The sequence below is a fragment of the Dipodomys spectabilis genome, unplaced genomic scaffold, assembly GCF_019054845.1.
Source record: "Dipodomys spectabilis isolate Male_0828 unplaced genomic scaffold, ASM1905484v1 ptg000051l, whole genome shotgun sequence".
Lineage (NCBI taxonomy): Eukaryota > Metazoa > Chordata > Mammalia > Rodentia > Heteromyidae > Dipodomys > Dipodomys spectabilis.
Genome location: NW_024870728.1, coordinates 12,407,343 through 12,428,632, shown reverse-complemented (window position 1 = coordinate 12,428,632; position 21,290 = coordinate 12,407,343). Strand labels below are relative to the sequence as shown.

The window sequence follows — 21,290 nt, the reverse complement described above, 5'->3', positions numbered from 1 at the left end:
ATGTATCACAAAATAGAAAGTAGCTATATTTACATAATTGTTTCACTGGCAGTTGCCTTTTATATCCACAGAATACCCATGGAGTCAACCAACCAGAAGGCAAAAATATTTGGAAAAAAATTGCGTTTGTGCTAAACATGTACACAGTTTTCTTATCATCGTTCTGTAAAAACCAGTGACTAGTTGCCTAGCATGTAACTTGTATTAAGTATTATGAGTTATCTGAAAGTGATTTAAAGCAGCCAGAATGCTGTGCTGTGCTTATGCACATATTTATGCAAATAATAGGCCTTTTATTTGTCAGTAGGGCTTGAATTCAGGGTTTGGGTGCTATCTCTGAGCTTTTATACTCAAAGCTAGGACTCTACCATGTTGAGCCACAGCTCCACTTCTGGTTTTGGAGTGGTTCCTTGGAGATAAGAGTCATAGACTTTCCTGTCCAGGCTGGCTTGAACCAAGATCCTCAGATCTCAGCCTCCTGAGTAGCTAGGATTACAAGTGTGAGCCACCAGAGCCCACCAACTATGCCATTTTTATAAGGGATTTGGGAATGGCAGAATTTGTTACTCACAGGGGTCTGATCTTCTATAGACAGAGAAAAATGCTTAGAGTATTTACACATCTGCTCATCTCAACTCCTCTGAAGAGTCACACATATCATTTTGAGAAACACTGCTGTCATCCATGCAGGCTCTACCAAGATGAGAGGAGCGAGACCCCAAGAAGGGACGCTATCACCCTGCCCTTCATCTCAGAGTCAATGGCAAGGCGGGGCCACATCTTGGGGCCCTGACTAACCATTGTGTTTCCCTTGTGCCAATCTTACCTTAGGGCTCTGTGTATGGGAGTCCAAGCCCACCTTAGGTACACAGTTACCCTGTCTCCCCAGATCCACAAGACCAGCACCAACCTGTCCTATGATATCCATTATTGGATCGGCCATGACTCATCCCAGGATGAGCAGGGGGCAGCCGCCATCTACACGACACAGATGGATGATTTCCTGAAAGGCCGAGCTGTCCAGCACCGGGAGGTCCAGGGGAATGAGAGTGAGACCTTCCGAAGCTACTTCAAGAAGGGCCTTGTGTATGACGGGGTGCTCTGTGGCCGGGATCGGAGGTGGGAATGGGAGGTGGGGCTGAGCTGAAGAGGCAAGGACACTGAGATCTACGGTGATGAGAAGACCTTGCGCCATGACATGTGACATGGGCAGAGAAGGGAGCCTGCAGCTGTGGAGGCCATGGAAAGAAATCACATGAACTTTGTGTGTGTGTATATGTGTGTGTGTGTGTGTGTGTGTGTGTGTGTGTGTGCGCGCGCGCAGGGAGTAGGGCTTGAATTCAGGGCCAGGGCACTGCCCCTTAGCTTTTTTTTTTTTTGCTGAAGGCTGGTGCTCTACCACTTGACTTACAGCTCCCCTTCCTGCGTTTTGGTAGTTAATTGGAAATAAAAGTCTCATGGACTTTCATGCCCAGGTTGGCTTGGAGCTTCCATTCTCAGACCTCAGCTTCCTGAGTCCCTAAGATTAGAGGTGTAAGCCACCAGCCCCTGGATCCAACTTTTCATTCCTATCCTTATTTTTGCTGTTGTCCTAACACTCATCCTGTCCTTTTGAATGTACCCTGGGTTGATCCAGGGACATTCTGAAGTTCTGTGGCTCTGGTCCAATGAAGTTCTGTATATCCGGAGGTTCAGAGGACATTACCCGCCTCCCCTCTCCTCCCCTCCAGCAAACAGGGGGATAACTGCTCCCTCTTCTCAGACTCCAGACTACTGAACTTTCTAGAAACATATGAAGCTTTGGTTTCCCCATAACAGTGCATGCTCTTGAACTGAGTTAATTACTCCTGACCTCTGAGTCAGGCTAGGAGCAGTCTAGTTAGCCATAGTCTTTTTTTTTTTGGTCAGTCTTGGGACTTGAACTCAGGGCCACCAGAACCCACTAGCTATAGACTTCAATGCTTCCTTCTTCTCACCCTATCCCATCCAGGGCCTCAGGGAGCCCCAGTGGCACCGGGCTGCCTGGAGAGGCAGGGGCTTAGAGCCCCTGACTTCCTTGGGTCAGCTCTCCTCTCTTCCCAGGATCAGGAAAGGGGGCGTGGCTTCTGGCATGAAGCATGTGGAGACCAATTCCAGTGATGTCCGGCGGCTGTTGCATGTCAAGGGCAAGAGGAATGTGGTGGCTGGAGAGGTGAGTGTGCCCTGCTAGGATACTAGATGGAGGGCAGGGAAGGATGGCCAGAGATGGACAGGCCATGAGCAGGGTCTAGACTTCTCCATGCTTCCTAGGTGGAGATGTCCTGGAAGAGTTTCAACCGAGGCGATGTTTTCCTGCTGGACCTGGGGAAGCTTATCATCCAGTGGAACGGACCAGAGAGCAATCGTATGGAGAGACTCAGGGTAACCTTTCCCGATCTTCAGTTCCCTGAAATCCCAACCTCACTTGCTCCTGCAGACTCAGCACTACTCCCAGTCCTACTAGACAGACCCCAACCCTTCTCTGGCTGGTCTCCATTCTCCCAGGCCCCTCTCCACTGACTGTTGGGGACAAGATAGTGTATGAAGAAGGATCTGTGTCTCCACATGCATGGAGACACTTGTGAGTTAGTGTGTATGCTTATGGCTAAATCCGAGGGAGGATTAGTGTCTGGCAGACCCTCATGCAGAGCCTAAGGATCTGGGAGTGAATGAAATGGACAGGGCCTCAACCTGGCACTGGTCTCAGCTGGTCTTTGAGTGGTGGAGCCAGACAGGTAAGAACAGAATAGGACAGGTGATTTGGGGAGGAGCTTAGTGCTAGGTATCCAGAACAACTTCTAGAATGAAGGGAAGCAGAGAGAGAAGGAGCTGGGACAGGAAGGAGGAAACTGGTGAGAGTTCCTGGCATAGCAGGAGAGTGCCAAGCAGGCATTGGGTCTCACGGGGCAGGTCATGTGACCAAAGGGCTGTATACAAGGGTTGTAGCTCAGTGCGCCCAGCCTTTGATGGTCATCTGGCCTCTGAGTGGAGAGGGGGCAAAGGAGAGGTCAAGGCCAGCAAGAGCCCTATGACCATTATGGAGAAACAGAAGCAAGAGGTCCCAGCAGGTAGAATCTGGACTTACTGCAGATAGCATGTGAAGGGAGCTTGGAATGAAGCCAGCCCAGCGGAGGCTGATTCAGAACACTGAACTACAGAGGCAGGGATTCCTGAGATAGAGAAGTTCTCAGGGAGGAAACAGAAGGCAGTTTGGGGCATCCTAAAATAGGGCTGTCTTCTGGGAAGCTGGAAAAATATCATGAGAGCCGAGAGCTGGGTTGGAGACAAGAGTATGCCTCTTGTAGCCAACACCAGGCTCTGGGACTCGAGATGGCCTGGCCATCTGGAGCACAGATGGAGGGGCCTGGGACTTAAAGGAGGGCGACTCTGTGTGTGTGTGTGTGTGTGTGTGTGTGTGTGTGTGTGTGTGTGTGTGTGTGTAAGGGGGGGAGAAGGAGCGAGAGAGAGAAAGACTGTGCACTAGTAGCTGCACGTGTAAATGTGTCTATAGATGAGCTTGTGTCATGCTGTGCTGGATGAATGTGTGTGTGTATGAATGTTTTCATACGAGTGTGCGTCTGTGGGTGTGTACTGTGAACATGTAAGCTTGCTGTGGGGCAGAGACTGAGTATAGCACTATGATCTTCAGTGCTCTGTGTTTGTGCCAAGTTGTGAAGGAAAAGCACAAATTCTGAACAATGACAAAACTAAAGGCCCAGTGAGTGGGTTTCCCCCAGCTGCCTTGCTCTCCCACTGCCTTCCTACTGCCTTCCTACTGCCTTCCCACTGGCTTTTTTGCACCCGCACTGGCCATCACCCCTCTTGAGGGCCTTGGGTGAGCTGGGGCTCAAAGAATTGGGGGGGGGGGCTGGGAAGGTGGCTCAGTGGTAGAGCGCTTGTCTTGCATGCCTGAGGCCCTGGGTTAATTCCTCAGCACCATATAAGCAAAAAGAAAAAAGCCGGAAGTGGCGCTGTGGCTCAAGTGGTAGAGCGCTAGCCTTGAGCTGAAGAGCTGAGGGACAGCACCCAGGCCCAGAGTTCAGGCCCACGACCGGACCCAAAAAAACAACAACAACAAAAAAAAAAAAAAAAAGAAGAAGAATTAGGATGGCAGAGCCAGCCTTTGTGGCTCACCTGAGGCCTTTTTTGTTTGTTTGTTTGTTGTGTTTTTGTTTTTGCTAGTCCTGGGGCTTGAACTCTGGGCCTGGGCACTGTCCCTAGGCTCCTTTTGTTCAAGTCTAGCATTTTACCACTTTGAGCCACAGCTCCACTTTGGGATTTTTCTGTGATTAATTGGAAATAAGAGTCTCCAGGACTCTTGTGTCTGGGCTGGCTGCAAACCATGATTCTCAGATCTCAGCTTCCTCCTCCTCCTCCTCCTCCTCCTCCTCCTCCTCCTCCTCCTCCTCCTCCTCCTCCTCCTCCTCCTCCTCCTCCTCCTCCTCCTCCTCCTCCTCCTCCTCCTCCTCCTCCTCCTCCTCCTCCTCCTCCTCCTCCTCCTCCTCCTCCTCCTCCTCCTCCTCCCCCCCCCCCTCCTCCTCCTCCTCCTCCTCCTTCTTCTAATTTTATAATGTTATTATAAAGTTGATGTACAGAGGGGTTACAGTTACAGTCAGGTAAAGAGTCCACTTCTTTTTGGACAATGTCACCCCTTCCCTCATTCGCCCAGTTTTTTTCCTTCCCATCCCCATCCCAAGTTGTAAAGTTCACTTTCAGCACAGTGTCCGGGAGTGCCTTTGCTGCCTCCGTTCACCCTTTGTTCCTCCATTTCTGTGCCCTGGGGCCTTCTTGCAGGGCACGACCCTGGCCAAGGAGATCCGAGACCAGGAGCGGGGCGGGCGCACCTATGTGGGCATAGTGGATGGGGAGAGGGAGTCGGAATCTCCGGAGTTGATGGCGGTGATGAACCACGTGCTTGGCCAGCGGAGGGAGCTGAAGGCTGCAATTCCTGACTCGGTGGTGGAGCCGGCCCTCAAGGCTGCCCTCAAATTGTACCAGTGAGGACCGGGCTGGGAGCTTCCTGGGTGCTAAGATGTCGGGGAGAGGGGGCAGGGGCCTGCCTGGCTGAGGGGCTGACCCTTGCTTTGTCCCACAGCCTGTCTGACTCAGAGGGAAAACTGGTGGTTAGGGAAGTCGCCACGCGGCCGCTTACACAGAACCTGCTGAGCCACGAGGTGAGAGCTAGAACATCCCAGCCACTTCTTCCCCAAGCTGGGAAAAGTCCAGCGTGTCGGGACACACCCATCACACCACACCAAGAGGTCCACCTGGCTCTTTCTCTCCCCACTCTAGGACTGTTATATCCTGGACCAGGGGGGCCTGAAGATCTACGTGTGGAAGGGGAAGAATGCCAATGAACAGGAGAGGAAGGGAGCCATGAACCAGGCTCTGGTAGGGCCAGGGGTCTGGGAGGAGCGTCAGCAGATGACAGCAGGGGCTCAGACTAGGGCATAGCACAGGTGGAGGTCTATGGAGAGAGGACCCGGGTGGGGCAGGGCTGGGGGGGCTATTCTCTAGCCTCTTTGGGGGAGTACTTTTTCACCAGAATGTCAGCCACCAGGCAGCCCTCCCCAGGATGTAAGCTGTCACCTCCCCATGCTCCAGCTTGGTTTAGAGAAGGATCCTGGAGGCTGGCCTTCCTACAGAAGAGGGCTGGGTCAGCTTGGGGCCAGGGCCAAGTCAGAATCTGATGATGGGGCTCAGTGACCATTGTTAGATAGGGGGGCAGGTTTGGGGTTGTGGTGGACACTGGGCTAGGATTAGAAGCAAGGCATCATCAAGTTAGAGGTCAGATTTGGTGTTGGAGTTGAGATCAGAGTTAGGTCTGGAGTCAGCAATAGACTTAAGGTGAATGTGAGCCTAAGACCCCACTGAGGCCAGTATTAGTTTTAAGGCAGTGTCAGGTTTCTACTTGAATTGTAGCTTAGGTTGGGGTAAGGGCCAGGCTTTGACTTGCACAGGGGCTGGGGAGCAAAAGTGGGGATCTAGCCTCCACCACCCCTTTTCTTTCCCAGAACTTCATCAAAGCCAAGCAGTACCCCGCAAGCACGCAGGTGGAGGTACAAAATGACGGGGCTGAGTCAGCAGTCTTTCAGCAGCTCTTCCAGAAGTGGACAGTGCCCAACCGGACTTCAGGCCTGGGCAAAACCCACACTGTGGGATCTATAGGTGAGGACGCACCAGAGCATTATAGGATCCAGGATTCAGGAGCCAGGCCAACAGACAACATGGCCTTCCACCTTCCTTCCTTGCTTTACCTCTTCCATATGCACTCTTCTGGCTCTGAGCTCCCCAGGGTAGGATGTGGATCCCAGGGAACACAGATCAACCGAACAGTTGTCACAGACCGGGAGTGACTTGCCTTTCATTCCCCACAAGGCTGGGCCTTTCTGGAAACCAACCAGGCAGTGTTTGCCGAGGGCAAGCTCCTTGCTGGGCGCTGGGGGAGGAGGAAAGGAGAGTGCACAGCTCCCATCCTGGAGGGGGCTGGGTCAAGTCAGTGCTTGAAGTCTGAACGCAGCAGGGTGGGTGGATGATGTGGAGCAATAAAGCTAATGCCCTGCTCTTGTTCCTTTTTGTGGCTTCTCTGGGTAGCACTGATGAAGCAGGCATCTTAGAGGCAAGGAGGTGGAGATGAGATTCTGTATTATAGCTTTGCTATTTTCTGTGTAGCCTTGGGCAAGCACTGACCTTTATTTATTTTTGGTACTGGTAATGGATCTTGAACTCAAGGCTTAGGCACTGTCTCTTAGCTTTTTCACTCCAGGCTGTCGCTCTACCACTTGAGCCACAGTTCTACTTCTGGCTTGTTGGTGATTCATTGGAGATAAAAGCCTCAAATACTTCCCTGCCCAGGCTGGCTTTGAACCATGATTCTCAGTTACCAGTCTCCTAAGTAGTTAGGATTACAAGCATGAGCTGTCGATGCCTGGCTACTACTAAACTTCCTTACTCTCACTTTCCTAACAATTTCTGCAAATGTCCTTACAATTCTGAGAATTGCAGCCACCACTCAGGGTTGTTGTGGAGACCTGGGGTATCTCAGCTAGTTGGTGTCATCATGCCCCTGTCCCCAACAGCCAAGGTGGAACAAGTCAAGTTTGATGCTACCTCCATGCACGTCCAGCCTCAGGTAGCAGCCCAGCAAAAGATGGTGGACGACGGGAGTGGAGAGGTGCAGGTGCGTGAGAGATGGAGGTCCATGCTGGGTGGAGGGGATGGCAGAGCCCAGCCTGGAGCTCAGACCTGTCTGATACTGCTTTCAGGTATGGCGCATTGAAGATCTAGAACTGGTGCCTGTGGATTCCAAGTGGCTGGGCCACTTCTATGGCGGCGATTGCTACTTGCTGCTCTATACCTACCTCATTGGCGAGAAGCAGCACTACCTGCTCTACATCTGGCAGGTCAGGCTTTTGCTCTAGCTCACCTGAGTACCGCTGGCTTCCCCTCCTTTCCCCGTACCTCTGCCATCACCTTGGGCTGAATACTGGCCAGAGGCAGCACCTTCCATGCCGGGGGCATCTGGCGGTCAGGCTGGCTCCCAGTGCCTCCCTAGTCCTTTCCCTTCAGCTCTGAGTCTCCCTTCCATTCCCAACACCAGTACATTCCTGTCACCTGCTCTGCCTGGGGATTGTGTGTCCGATGGGAGCGAGCAGGGGGTGAATTGTGTGTTCCCTATGGGTGGACAAGTGAGGGAGGAGAGCAGGTTTGGGGTTGAGGTGGGTCAGGGCTGATCTGGGCTTGGGAAAGGATCGGGTGTGGAGCTGGAGTCAGATCTGTGGTGCGCTCCTTAGGCCTTGGCTGCGTGCAGGGTGGAGGTTTGATGGGGGAGGTTTGGGTTGTGTTCCCAGACAGAATGAAGAGATGGAGTGTTGCTGGGGCTGAGGCTGGGGTCAGAATCAGGAACCTGACCCTACCCCCACTCCCACCCCCACCCCCACCCTGCCTCCTTCCTCCCCCAGGGGAGCCAGGCCAGCCAGGATGAAATTGCAGCCTCGGCCTATCAAGCTGTCATCCTGGACCAGAAGTACAATGATGAGCCAGTCCAGATTCGGGTCCCAATGGGCAAGGAGCCACCCCACCTTATGTCCATCTTCAAGGGACGCATGGTAGTCTACCAGGTGTGGCTGGCTGCTGTATGAAGGCAGGAGATGGGGAAGGGGGTGCGGAGTGGGCACGGGGCTGGGCAAAGACCATTCCTCATGGTCTTTGGAAAAGATGTTTTGAGGCTCCATCATTGGTGTGAAACTAGTAACAGAAACAACCAGTCAGGCTCTTTAAAAACATAACTAATGAGCTCTTACCATGTGCAAGTACTGTCTGCTTTCCACACCTATTGGCTCTTCTACCTGTTTAAACAGTAATCTATTTAATGGGCACCTTCTAAGTCCACAGGCGTTTGCAATTCTCTGAGTAAGGAGCAGTATGGCAGGCTGACAGGGCTTAGTATCTCGTGGGGAGAGGACAGTCACATGACTGTACCTGAGCAGGGAACTCAGCTAGGCGCATAGTATGAGTAAATGTCAGGCATTAAAATTGAGTTTAGCTGGGCACGAGTGGCTCATGCCTGTAATCGTAAGAGGCTGAGACTTAAGGATCTTGGTTCAAAGCCAGCCCAGGCAGGAAAGATTGTAAGACTCTTCAGTTAACCACCACAAAGCCAGAAGTAGAGTTGTGGTTCAAGTGGGAGAGCACTAGCCTTGAGCAAAAAAGCTCAGAGGCAGCTTCCAGACCCTGGGTTCAAACCTCAGGACTGGCACCAAAAAAAAAAAAATTCATTTCAAAGGAGAAAAGAAGGGCTGGGAAGGTGGCTCAGTGGTAGAGCACTTGCCTTGCATGCTCGAGGCCCTGGGTTCGATTCCTCAGCACCACATAAGCAAAAAGAAAAAAGCCGGAAGTGGCGCTGTGGCTCAAGCGGTAGAGCGCTAGCCTTGAGCTGAAGAGCTGAGGGACAGCGCCCAGGCCCAAGAGTTCAAGCCCCACGACCGGACCAAAAAAAAAAAAAAAAAAAGGAGAAAAGAAATACTGTGTATCTTTAGCTCTGTTTATCTTGAGGAAAGGGATTTAGTGAAGGTGTTGACATTTGGGACAGAGTTAAAGACTTTAGCAGAAGTAAGGGCTTGTCCTACAAGGGTAGAGCAAGGCTGAAGGCCGGGGGCGGGAAGGCTCTTTGGATCGGTGGGAAGCTTAGCCAAGCCAAACCTGAGGGTTTGGAGAAAGAAGAGAACCTGCAAAGGCTGGGAATGTGGCTTAGTGGTCGAAAGCCTGCCTAGCATGGATGAAGCCCTAGGTTTGGTTCCTCAGTACCACATACACGGAAAAAGCCACATAAAACTGAAAAGGCACGGTAGTTTAAGTGGTAGAGTTCTGGCCTTGAGCAAAAGCAACTCAGGGATAGTGCCAGGCCCTGAGTTCAAGCCCCAGGACTGGCAAAAAAAAAAAAAAAAGAGAGAGAGAGAGAGAACTTGCAAAGGTAATTGGCATCTCCATGATGCCCAGGAAGGAGGTGGCTTTTTGTCTGTAAGCAATGGGGAGCCACAGAAAGTTTCTGTGCAGAAGATACCAGGATCAAAGCCATTTGGGGGATAGTCTTGTGATGGTATTTTGGAGGACACGAAGGAGAGGTGAGTAGATTCACTCCCACCTCTCTGATATTACTTGAATTCTTTTTTTTTTTTTTTTTTTGGTCGGCTGTGGGGCTTGAACTCTGAGCCTGGGCGCTGTCCCTCATCTCTTCAGCTCAAGGCCAGCGCTCTACCACTTGAGCTACAGCGCCACTTCCGGTTTTCTGGTGGTTTATTGGAGATAGGAGTCTCCCGGTCTCTCCTGCCCAGGCTGGCTTTGAACCGAGATCCTCAGATCTCAGCCTCCTGAGTAGCTAGGATTACAGGCGTGAGCCACCAGCGCCCGGCTTTGAATTCTTTTTTTGTGTGTGTTGGTATCTGTACTGGGGCTTGAACTCTGGGCTTAGATGCTAGTCTTTAGTTTTGCTTTACCATTTGAGTCCATACCTTCACTTTGACTTTTTAGTGGTTAATTGGAGATGAGAGTCTTACACACTTTTCTGTCCTGGCTGGCTTCAAATAGCAAACCTCAGATCTCAACCTCCTGAGTAGCTAGGATTACAGGCATGAGTCATTGGTGCCCAATGTATTGCTGTCTTTTTTTTGGTTGCTGGTATGGCCTGAACTCTGGGCCTGAGCACTGTTCCTCAGCTCTTCAGCTCAAAGCTAGCACTCTACCACTTGAGCCACGGCACCACTTCTGGCCTTTTCTGCTTATGTGGTGCTGAGGAATCGAACCCAGGGCCTCATGCATGCAAGGCAAGCACTCTACCACTGAGCCACTTTCCCAGCCCCATTTGTGTCTTCTTCTTTTTTTTTTTTTTGTCGGTCGTGGGGCTTGAACTCTGGGCCTGGGCGCTGTCCCTCAGCTCTTCAGCTCAAGGCGAGCGCTCTACCACTTGAGCTACAGCGCCACTTCCGGTTTTCTGGTGGTTTATTGGAGATAGGAGTCTCACAGTCTTCCTTGCCCCCGCTGGCTTTGAACCGCGATCCTCAGATCTCAGCCTCCTGAGTAGCTAGGATTACAGGCGTGAGCCACCAGCGCCCGGCCCCATTTGTGTCTTCTTTACTAAGTCATCCCTGTTTCTTTCTCCTGCTTTTTCCCTACACTTGCAGGGAGGCACGTCCAGAGATAACAGCACGGAGCCCGTGCCCTCCACAAGGCTGTTCCAGGTCCGGGGAACAAGTACCAACAACACCAAAGCCTTCGAGGTCACAGCCCGAGCCACCTCCCTCAATTCCAATGACGTCTTTATCCTCAAGACTCCATCCTGTTGCTACCTGTGGTGTGGGAAGGTGTGCAGGGCCTCCGGGCTCTCCATCCCCAAGTGGGCCCCGGGAATTCCTTAGCCACAGAATGATCTGATTCAGGGTAGGACCTGGGCTGACCGGACCCCGCTCTCTGGGTCCTCAGCCACCTTGGGGAGCTCAGGTTTTTTTTCTCTCTCTGTGGCTCTAGACTTTCTGTCTTGCTTCCAAGTTCACTCAGGTTCTCTGCCTCTCTGTCAGAACAGTCTCTCCAGGTGCCTTAGATGGCCCACTGTTGCTTTGTCTTTGTGTCTTGGACTCTCTGCTTGCTCCATGTCTATCACTGCCTCTCCCTTGAATCTCTATGTGAGGTCTCATGGGCTACTGGCATCCTTCTCAGGTCCTCTGAATGGGATCTCTAGTCTCTCCTGCTCTGTCTCTGCCATGGCATGTCAAGGGTGGAAGAGAGGCTGGAGAATTGTCTCTGCAGTGGCTGTGGGCACAGGGAAGACCTCCTTAAAGACCTGGAGCTCTGGGGCAGAATGTGACAGAAGGGTAGGGGAGGAGTGGCACTAGGGATGGTCTCCCCAACACAGACCACCCCACTCTTGTCAGGGCTGCAGTGGTGATGAGCGGGAGATGGCCAAGATGGTTGCTGACACCATCTCCCGGACAGAAAAACAAGTGGTGGTGGAAGGGCAGGAGCCAGCCAACTTCTGGATGGCCCTGGGAGGGAAGGCACCCTACGCCAACACCAAGAGGTAACTATGATTGGGTCCTCTGCTTCTAGCTTTTGTTCTGATTGGACTGTACGACTTGCTACTCACCATGAGATGTGCAGGGCTAGGCAGAGGGATTTCGTCAGCAAGGCTGTTCATAGCCACAGGAGGCAGCTCAGAGAGCCACAGGGTTATTTGTCCTCAGGAAAAGGTGCCAGAACCCAGATCTTGTCCTTACGGGCTAACACAGTCATAAACCATCTTTCAAACCCTCTCTCTTTCTCAGTAGTTACTGGGGTTAGAACTTAGGGCCTCTTATTTGCTAGGCAGGTGCTCTCTCACTTAAATTATGCGTCTAGCCCTCAAATGGTTTTTCCAGAAGTTACTATGCACTGATGGCTCATGACTGTAATCCTAGCTACTAAGGAGGCTGAGATCTAAGGATCACAGTTCAAAACCAACCCAAGCAGAAAACTGTGAGACAGTTATTTCTAATTAACTACCAAAAATCCAGGAGGGGAGTGTGACTCAAGTAAAAAGTCCAGGGGAAGCACCCAGGTGCTGAGTTCAAGCCTGAGGTGGGGGGAAAGAGAAGGGGGCGGGGAGGAAGGAAGGAAGGAAAGAAGAAAAGAAAAGAATCCAGAAGCAAAAGGACACTGAATTGGAGCAGGAAAGACAGCAGAAAGAACTTTCTACTAGGGCTATGGAAGAACTAGGGGGTGAAAGTCAGAGCGGCAGCATGGGGTTGGGGTTCTTTTTGGGAGCGCTCAGGATGAGCAGGGAATGGTTTTCAATCATAAGGGCATATTTCTTTTTTCTTTTCTATTCCTTTTTTTTTTTTTCTTTTGGTCAGCCATGGGGCTTGAACTCTGGGCCTGGGCACTGTCTCTCAGCTCTTCAGCTCAAGGCAAGCTCTCTACCACTTGAACCACAGTGCCACTTGCAGTTTTCTGGTGGTTTATTGGAGATAAGAGCCTCACAGACTTTTCTGCCTGGGCTGGCTTTGAACCATGTATCCTCAAATCTCGGTCTCCTGAGTAGCTAGGATTATAGGCATAAGCCACCAGCACCTGGCTTAAGGGCATATTTTGAGGAGATGGCCTTTTCATGCCCAGGTTCCTGTATCTTGCCTGTATCAGAGTTCTGTATCTTCCAGACTCCACACTCCTTCCATTCCTCCTGCCAGTACAATTTTCTGTCCCTACTTGCAGGCTACAGGAGGAAAACGCAGTCATCACCCCTCGGCTCTTTGAATGTTCCAACCAAACTGGGCGCTTCCTGGCCACAGAGATCCTAGACTTTAACCAGGATGACTTGGAGGAGGAGGATGTGTTCCTACTGGATGTCTGGGACCAGGTAAGGCTGAGGGCCTGGGGGTGGGGGGAGGATAGCCTTCCCACCCACCAAGAAGCCCCAGTGGCTTTAGAGTTTGGGACTCTCTTTTCTTCCTCCTTGAGAATGGTATGATAAACAGCAGAAAATGAAGAAAGAAGAGGAAGGGACATGTCCAGAGGGCAGGATGCAGCCTTCTCTTCCAGAGTCCTTGTACTCCCCATTGCAGAAGGAATCTTTTTGAGAATCTTGTTGGGCTCTGAGGACAAGCATCTGTCCAACCTCTTCATTTCCTAGAAGCAGTGTCAAGGCCAGATGGTCCAAGTCCAACTTCCGTCTAAATGACTTAGGGTCATTTTACTGGGTAGTTACAGGGCTGGGCTCCACAGCAGGACAGGCAGAGTCCTGGGCCAGGGAAGACAGGAAGGACTGACTAATCTGTGACACTCTCGCCAGGTGTTCTTCTGGTTAGGGAAGCATGCCAATGAGGAGGAGAAGAAGGCCGCCGCTACCACCGTGCAGGAATACCTCAAGACCCATCCCAGTGGCCGTGACCCTCAGACTCCCATCATTGTGGTGAAGCAGGGACATGAGCCCCCCACCTTCACTGGATGGTTCCTGGCTTGGGATCCCTTCAAATGGACTGTGAGTAGCCTCAAGCTACCTGGTTGGTGGACATAGCTCAGCATATCTTTCCCCAGGTGTTGTCTTCAGGGCACACCCCTAAGGAAGATGGGATCCCACAGGCTTTGCTGTTCCTTTAGGGTGGAAGGTTAGAAGGGCTTAGAATAAAAATTAAGCCTGCTGGGCATCGGTGGCTCACACCTGTAATCCTAGCTACTCTGGAGGCTGAGATCTGAGGATCTCGGTTCAAAGCCAGCCTGGACAGGAGAGTCCATGAGACTCTTATTTCCAATTAACTACCAGAAAACCGGAAGTGGCGCTGTGGCTCAAGTGGTAGAGCACTCACCTTGAGCTGAAGAGCCCAGGCCCAGAGTTCAAGCCCCACAACTGACAAACAACAACAACAAAACCTAAACCCAAACCCAAAACCAAACTAAGCCTGCATTAAGTAAGCCTTCTAGTGAGGGAGAGAGAAGAAAGTCTATTAAAAACTAAGTATAGTCTGTGTGTGGTAGTCCCTCCCTAATCTCCACACTCCAGCAGCCTGGGCTATATAAGCAAGACACTATCTTAAGAAACCAAGGGAATGGGGATGTAGCTCAGTGGTAGAGGGCTTGAGTGGCATGCTCAAGTCTATGGGCTTAATCTCCTGCACTTCACAACACTCCCCCCCCCCAAAAAAAAAAAATCCAACTAAGGCTAACTTACTAGTATCTTGTTTATGTGCTATACAAAGCTGATGGATGTTGATTGGAATTAAGCCTAATTCTAAAACAGTTCTTAGCTAGCTAGAATTGAAAGGTTTGATAGCTGTATATATTTGGGGCTAATGGCTTTGGGTATTCTGAACTGGCACAACAGACGGGCTTAGAGACCTTAATTTCTTCAGATCTGTTGTTTTAACCTGTAGTTAGTTTTAATTTTATTTTTACTTTGTTTTCTGGAGAACAAGGTCTCAGGCCTTTACAGGGAGGGCAAAGGTCCAATTCTCCATTTTCACGCTGGGCTCAGCAGGGACAGATAAATGGTCTGCCGTGCCTTACCCTGTCCTTTTGTGATCTGTCAGTCCCTTTGATCTCATATCCTCACCATTTTACATGTTTTCAGTTGACATCTTTGCTTCCTTTATTCCTTCTCACCAGCAGGCCCCAGGCCAGCTTCCTCTTACCTTTTTTGGTGCTGGTACTAAAGCACCAGGGTCTGCGGGCTGTTCTTCAGCTTTTTCACTTAGGGCTGGTGCTTTACCATTTGAGCCACAACTCCACTTCTGGATTTTCTGGTGATTAACTGAAGAGTCTCAGAGACTCTAGAGGGCATTGAACCATGATCTTAAGATCTCAGCCTCCTGAGAAACTAGGATCATAGGTGTGGGCCACTGGTGCCTAGATTTTTCTTAACTCTTGAAGGAAAATAGCCTCTTGTCTCTTGCTCAGTCTGATCTGTTATGTACTTTATACACAGAATGCCAAATCCTATGAGGACCTGAAGGCGGAGCTTGGAAACTCTGGGGACTGGGGCCAGATCTCGTCTGTGAGTATGGGGCAGGTGTCTGTTTTGAGTGACTGTCAGACCTAGGGTTGCTGAGAATGTTTCACATGAGTATTTTGTGTTTTCATCTCCGTTCCTCTTCCTTCCCATGGAAGTTCTTTTTTTCTGTTTGACACCAATGCATCTGTTTTCTTTCTCCAGTTCCTAGTGAAATTCTCCCCAATTTTTATCATGCATAGGAGACTGAGCAATGAGAATAGCACATTAAAAAGTAAAATTTGAGCCAGGCACTGGTGGCTTATGCCTGTAATCTTAGCTACTCAGGAGGCAGAGATCTGAGGATCACGGTTCAAAGCCAGCCTGGGCAGAAAAGTTTGTGAGACTCTTATCTCCAATGAACTACCAGAGAATTGGAAGCGGAGCTCAAAATTGGTATAGTGCTAGCCTTGAGCAAAAGAGCTTGGGGACAGTGCCCAGGCCCTGAGTTCAAGCCCCATAACCTAAACAAGGTAAATATTGAACCAGATGCAGGTGGCTGATGTCTGTAATCCTAACTTTTCAGGATGCTGAGATTTAAGGATCACAGCTTGAAGCCATCCTGGGCAGATGAAACTGCAAGACTTACTTCCAATTAACCAGCAAAAGCTAGAAGTAGAAGCATGACTCAAGTGGTAGTGTGCCAGCCAAGAGTGAAAAACCTTTGTGAGAGCTTGAGGCTCAGAGTCCCCTAAGTTCAAGATTTAGTACAGGTGGGGAAGAGTGGAGAAATTTGCATATTTTTTGGTGTATGTCAGTAGTACCACCACTCAAGAGACTGAAGGAGGATTGTGAGCTTCAGGTGAGCTCTGGGCTATATATGTTTAGACCCTAATTCAAAAGTAAATTTGATAGTCCAGGAATTTGATTTGGGGAAATGATGGCATCTACATGCACTCTCTTCCTTGAGATCTGTTCTGCAGGCAGAATATCTGTGACTCCTGAGATCTTGCCATTTCTATGGAAATATATTTAGCCCATAGACTTGGATCTGGGGTTTTGAGATCAAGAGTCTCTCCAAGAAATCCACAGACACACAGGGGAAACAAGGCAAGGCTAACTCCACAGAAATGCCTCCAGAACTGGAGAACCATTTCCCAAGTGCATTGGGTTAATGATGACATTCATAGCTCCTCCACCCACAGATTGTGGCACCTCTCAGTCCTGCTGGCCTGTCAGTACAGACTGGAAATGATAGGTCAAGGCTGAATACATTTATGGCTGAGAGTTTCACCACAGATAAGAGAGACAGGGTCAAAAGTTTCCAGAGGCGGTCTCAAGCTCTGGGGGAAGCCAGGGAGAATAAGTCATTGAAAAAAAATAGTCATTTTGACTCAACCTACTTTGGTCAGATAGAGACCACTGGCTCTTGGGTCTAATCCAGTGGGATGTGTTCTTGTGAGGTGTGTGTGGGGGAGGGGGGGGTGTAGTGGAGCGGTCGGGGAAGGCCAGGCTTCTCAAAGGTAGTATCTTAGAATCAATGTTGACTTGGGAGAAAGACAACCTGGGAAACCTGGGAAGGAGCCATACAGCAGCTGCAGTGACTGTGGGTTCCTTCTTTCCCTAGGACATCATGAGCCCCAAGGTGGATGTGTTCACTGCCAACACCAGCTTCAGCTCAGGGCCCCTGCCCATCTTCCCTCTGGAGCAGCTGGTAAACAAGCCTGTGGAAGAACTCCCGGAGGGTGTGGACCCCAGCAGGAAGGAGGTAGGTCAGGTTCTTCCATCTGGACATGAGAATGTAGCTCATTCATTTGTTGAGGCAATCTGATTATTTGTGCTCAGCAAGGGACTGGTGCTGGGGATGTCCTGGTGAACACAACAAGCCTGGTGTCACCTTCTTGAAGCTTCTATCCCTGAGGACAGAGCAGGGAAGCATAACACTATTAATTTTAGAGATGGTAAGTACCACCAAAGGGAAGTATAGGTGCAAGAATAGTCCAAGTTGGGCACTGGTGGCTCATGCCTGTAATACTATTTACTCTAGAGGCTCAGGTAATGAGTATCATGGTTCTAAGCCAGCTTAGTCAGGAAAGTCCATGAGACTTTTCTCTCCAATTAACCAACCTGGAAGTGGAGGTGTGGCTCAAGTGGTAGAATATCAGCCTTGAATGAAAAAGCTAAGGAACAGTGTCTAGGCCCTGAGTTCAAGGCTCAGTACTGGCATATCTCCCCTGACCCTCTCCTCAAAGTGTATTCAAAAAAGAAGTCTGGGTTAGAGAGACTTCCTTCTGAAAGATGAACAGGAATTATCAAGGTAAATCAAGTTCTTCCTGGAGAAGAATCAGCTAGAGCGGGAGGTGGGAATTAAACAGGGAGGGCCTTCTGCCTCATGAAGTAATGTGTTGTCCATCATCAATGCACAGGAAAGCACTGTGGCTGAAGCAGCTGAAGATTGATGTTCACACATACACAAATATGTTTTGTTTGTTTTTGGGTGGTACCGGAGTTGAACTCAGAATCTTGCTCTCATTAGCAGGAGCCCTACCACTTGAGCCATAGCCTCAACCCTTATTGACATTATTTTTTGGCTAGGGTGTCACATTTTTGTTTGCCTGGGGCTAGCCTTATCTCCTTCTACAGAGCTGGTATGACTGTCCTGTACCACATTAAGCTTATACTTTTTTGTCTTGAATCATAATCTCAATTTTCTGCCTCCCAAGTACTTAGAATTATAGGTATGAGTCACTGTGACTGGCTCAGGCTTCCAGCCCTCCCTCTCTCTTTCTCTTCCTTCCTTCTTTCCTCTCACTCTTTCCAGCCCTCTCTTTTTCTTTTTTTTTTTAATTGTGAGAATACCATACAGAGGAGTTACAATTACATGGGCAAGATAATGAGTACATTTCAAGCATTGTTGCCTTGTTTCCCCTTCCGATCCTTTCCCATTTTCCTCCCCCCCCCCGTTTTTTTCTCTCCTTCCTTTTCTTCCCTCCCTCCCTTCCTTCCTTCTTCCTCCCTCTCTCTTTCTGTGTCTGTCTGTCTCATTCACTCTCTCACTTTTTTTTTTGGTAGTTAATTGGAGATAGGAATTTCTTAGACTTTCCCACCTAGTCTGGCTTTGAACTGCAACCCTCAGATCTCAGCCTCCTGAGTAACTAGGATTACAAGGATGAGGTGCTGGCACATGGCTGATGCTGGTTTCTAATCATGGAAAAATTGGGCATCCTTGAGGGAGAGCTGAGAGGGTAGGGAAAGTTTTAAGACCTTCCTGGCTATTCCAAACTCTGAAGGTGAGCCAGTGACAAAAGTGGGATGGCAGGTCTTGCTGCATGCAGTCAGTAAATGTTGAGGTTCAATGAGTAAACCTCAGGAAAATAGATGTGGAGGTGGGTGAAATTGGTAATCAACTGGCAGGCTATAGAGTTCAAGAGCAGTACCCATGCAAAGACACAAGTTCACTGGGATGGGCATTCTATGCTATCTGGCCTGGAGGTCAGAGTCCAGCAGCTGACACAGCTGAGGAGCCAGCCTGGCTGGCTAGGCTAGAGTGGGGATAGTGGAGCCATATGTGGACATAGGCCACAGCAGCCACATCTGGGCAGAACCAAGGGTGGATAACTACACATAGACTTTATTACTCTCTTTCAAAACAAGTTGCTGCATTGCCCTGCCTGGGGATGAAGGGGTTCCTAAGAGCCTCAAGGGAAGAGTGGCAGTGGGGGGGGGGGGGGGAGTGGATGACTAATAGGTAGAAAACTGGGATATAAGACCCACCGTGAGCTTGAAACCCACGTACAGGTATTTACCAAGGAGCTGTTCAACACAGGGATGTGTGGAAGTCAATGAAATGTGTCCCAGGGCAAACCCACTTCAGTGGGGCTGTTCAAGATTTAAAAGGAGGGGCTCGGAAGGTGGCTCAGTGGTAGAGTGCTTGCCTTGAGGAAGAGCTCAGGGACAGCGGCCAGGCCCAGAGTTCAAGCCCCACAACTGACACACACAGACACACACACAAAAGATTTAAAAGGAAATTTAAAAGGAAACCTATCACATTCACTCTGGTCTTGTCTACCTCTAAGCCAGTATAAGAGATAAAGGCAGAGATAAGATGCTTTATCCTTGAATGTGCCTGGAGGGTGGTTAGCTGCCTCAAACAGTATAACCAACTGGGCATCAATATCATTTCCATCAACTGCATGTTTTATAAAATTGTGCTCATCTTTGGGGTCACTTACCAGATCAGATGAGCTGGTACCAGCAATTTATCCAATTTCCACCCCCTCCCCCCAAATGGGCTTAATATGACTGTGAATTTGTTCATTGGCCTTCCTAGCTTTTCCTCTTTGAACCCTTCCCTTCCTCCTCCTCACTTCTGCTTTCTGCAGCTGCTCTCCCATTATCTCTTTAAGCCAAACCCACATAGTAAACACAGACAAGGTTTTATCCAGGTACAAAGCTGAATCCCAATAGGGATGAAGCCATCTGTAGTGGTAAAGCTCCAGAAAGACTTCACAGGAGGGGCTGAGAAGGTGGCTCAGTGGTAGAGCACTTGCCTTGCATGCCTGAGGCCCTGGGTTTGATTCCTCAGCACCACATAAGCAGGAGAAAAAAAAAGCTGGAAGTGGCATTGTGGCTCAAATGGTAGAGCTCTAGCCTTGAGCTGAAGAGCTGAGGGACAGCACCCAGGCCCAGAGTTCAGGCCCACGACCGGACCCAAAAACAAAAAAACTTCACAGGATACCTGAAACCATTCAAGGCAGGAAAAGTCAGCATGGTGCAGTGGAATGTATACCGCCATCACATGACCTTGACTTTCTAGTGTTAGCCTCAGCATCTGGAAAAAGTTATTCCTTTCCAGGAATCCTCCAGATACCCAAATCAAGAATCAAGGCTTGTCTGATGTACTGTGCATAGTATTTGTGTATAACCTACACACATCTCAATTACCTGAAATGACAGTATTGCTTAGAGAATGTCGAGTAGACTTTTCTTATTTTCAACTTGTGGTGGAATCCATGTATGAGATCCCAATACAAAGGGCTGACTAGGCTGACTGTACTGAAATGGGCCTCAGTATCTGTAAGTGCTACATACAGCAGTATGCAGGCCAGCCAGAGCAGGTGATTTCCCTTGTAAGGTGGAGCCAGGAGGGTATGGGCTCTACCTAGAAGAGCTCCATGTTCTATTGTAGCACTGGGAGCTTATATATCCTTGCAGGGGCAGACATTGCTTGTTTGTGGGTCAGGCTTGAGTTTGATAAGTGAAGGTAGATCAACTAGATACCTTTTGCTTAACCCTATCCTACATAGTACTGTTTTACTCCTTATAAACAGGGATAAGGGCTGGGAAGTTGGCTCAGTGGTAGAGCGCTTGCCTTGCGTGTAGGAGGTCCTGGGTTCGATTCCTCAGCACCGCATAAGCAGAAAAAATAAAGCCAGAAGTGGCACCGTGGCTCAAGTGGTAGAGTGCTAGCCTTGAGCTGAAGAGCTGAGGGACAGCGCCCAGGCCCAGAGTTCAGGCCCCACGACCCGCCCCCCCCCAAAAAAAACAAAAACAAAAACAAAAACAAAACCAAGGGATAAGAGATGTATCCCATTTCAAATCTAATATGACTTTGGCAGAAAGCCCAATTTATCATGTTATCTCTCCATGTTAACAAATTCAGGGATCCTCTGGAAGTCCAAATGCTGCCTTTCTTCCCCCATCCCTTTCCTGGTTCTCATGACAGTGCTGGCTTTGTTCTTCATTTGATTATGTGCTATACTTGTATGACTCATCAGCAAACCCAGAAGATTGTGACCTTTTCCCTTTGGTCCTCTCTCCTAGGAACACCTGTCCACTGAAGATTTCACTAAGGCTTTGGGGATGACTCCAGCTGCCTTCTCTGCCCTGCCACGATGGAAGCAACAAAACCTCAAGAAAGAAAAAGGACTATTTTGAGAGGCCATAGTCATTGTCCTGTAAAGCACCATCGTTCCCTGCTTGGAAGGTGGTTGCCTTGTGAACAGCAGTGTGCAGCCACACTATTTGTGTTTAGTGACCTACCCATTTCTTCAGAAAGACTCTGCCACCCCAATAAGCCTGTGATCTGAATGAAGGTGGTCGGTGTATCTCTATCTGGGGTGCTGGAATCACTTTTACCCATCTTGCTCTAGGGCTTCTGTCCTTAGAGGAACCACCAAACACTTCGCACAACACTTTCCTCATCAGGACACACTTTTAGCTATAGTAGGGAGGCAGGGCATTTTGGATTTACATCTTTCCTATGGTAATAACTTCACATTCATTTTCCTCACTGCCTTATCAGGTGGTAAAAGTGAAGAGG

General features: G+C 49.6%; 1 protein-coding gene across 1 annotated transcript in view; it reads left to right on the top strand.

Annotated features, from left to right (window-relative positions):
* Nucleotides 1-21,058, top strand: part of Vil1 (villin 1) — a 28,466-nt gene extending 7,408 nt beyond the window's left edge. Inside the window, exons 4-20 of the mRNA XM_042678987.1 lie at nucleotides 890-1,086; nucleotides 2,083-2,191; nucleotides 2,290-2,400; nucleotides 4,813-5,015; nucleotides 5,114-5,192; nucleotides 5,311-5,409; nucleotides 6,033-6,186; nucleotides 7,098-7,198; nucleotides 7,284-7,421; nucleotides 7,980-8,138; nucleotides 10,698-10,877; nucleotides 11,445-11,590; nucleotides 12,760-12,904; nucleotides 13,337-13,525; nucleotides 14,966-15,034; nucleotides 16,596-16,736; nucleotides 20,792-21,058. Coding sequence (XP_042534921.1) covers nucleotides 890-1,086; nucleotides 2,083-2,191; nucleotides 2,290-2,400; nucleotides 4,813-5,015; nucleotides 5,114-5,192; nucleotides 5,311-5,409; nucleotides 6,033-6,186; nucleotides 7,098-7,198; nucleotides 7,284-7,421; nucleotides 7,980-8,138; nucleotides 10,698-10,877; nucleotides 11,445-11,590; nucleotides 12,760-12,904; nucleotides 13,337-13,525; nucleotides 14,966-15,034; nucleotides 16,596-16,736; nucleotides 20,792-20,905 — 2,334 coding nt within the window. The 3' untranslated portion in view covers nucleotides 20,906-21,058. The remainder of the gene's footprint in view (nucleotides 1-889; nucleotides 1,087-2,082; nucleotides 2,192-2,289; nucleotides 2,401-4,812; nucleotides 5,016-5,113; nucleotides 5,193-5,310; nucleotides 5,410-6,032; nucleotides 6,187-7,097; nucleotides 7,199-7,283; nucleotides 7,422-7,979; nucleotides 8,139-10,697; nucleotides 10,878-11,444; nucleotides 11,591-12,759; nucleotides 12,905-13,336; nucleotides 13,526-14,965; nucleotides 15,035-16,595; nucleotides 16,737-20,791) is intronic.
* Nucleotides 21,059-21,290: the final 232 nt, after the last annotated feature.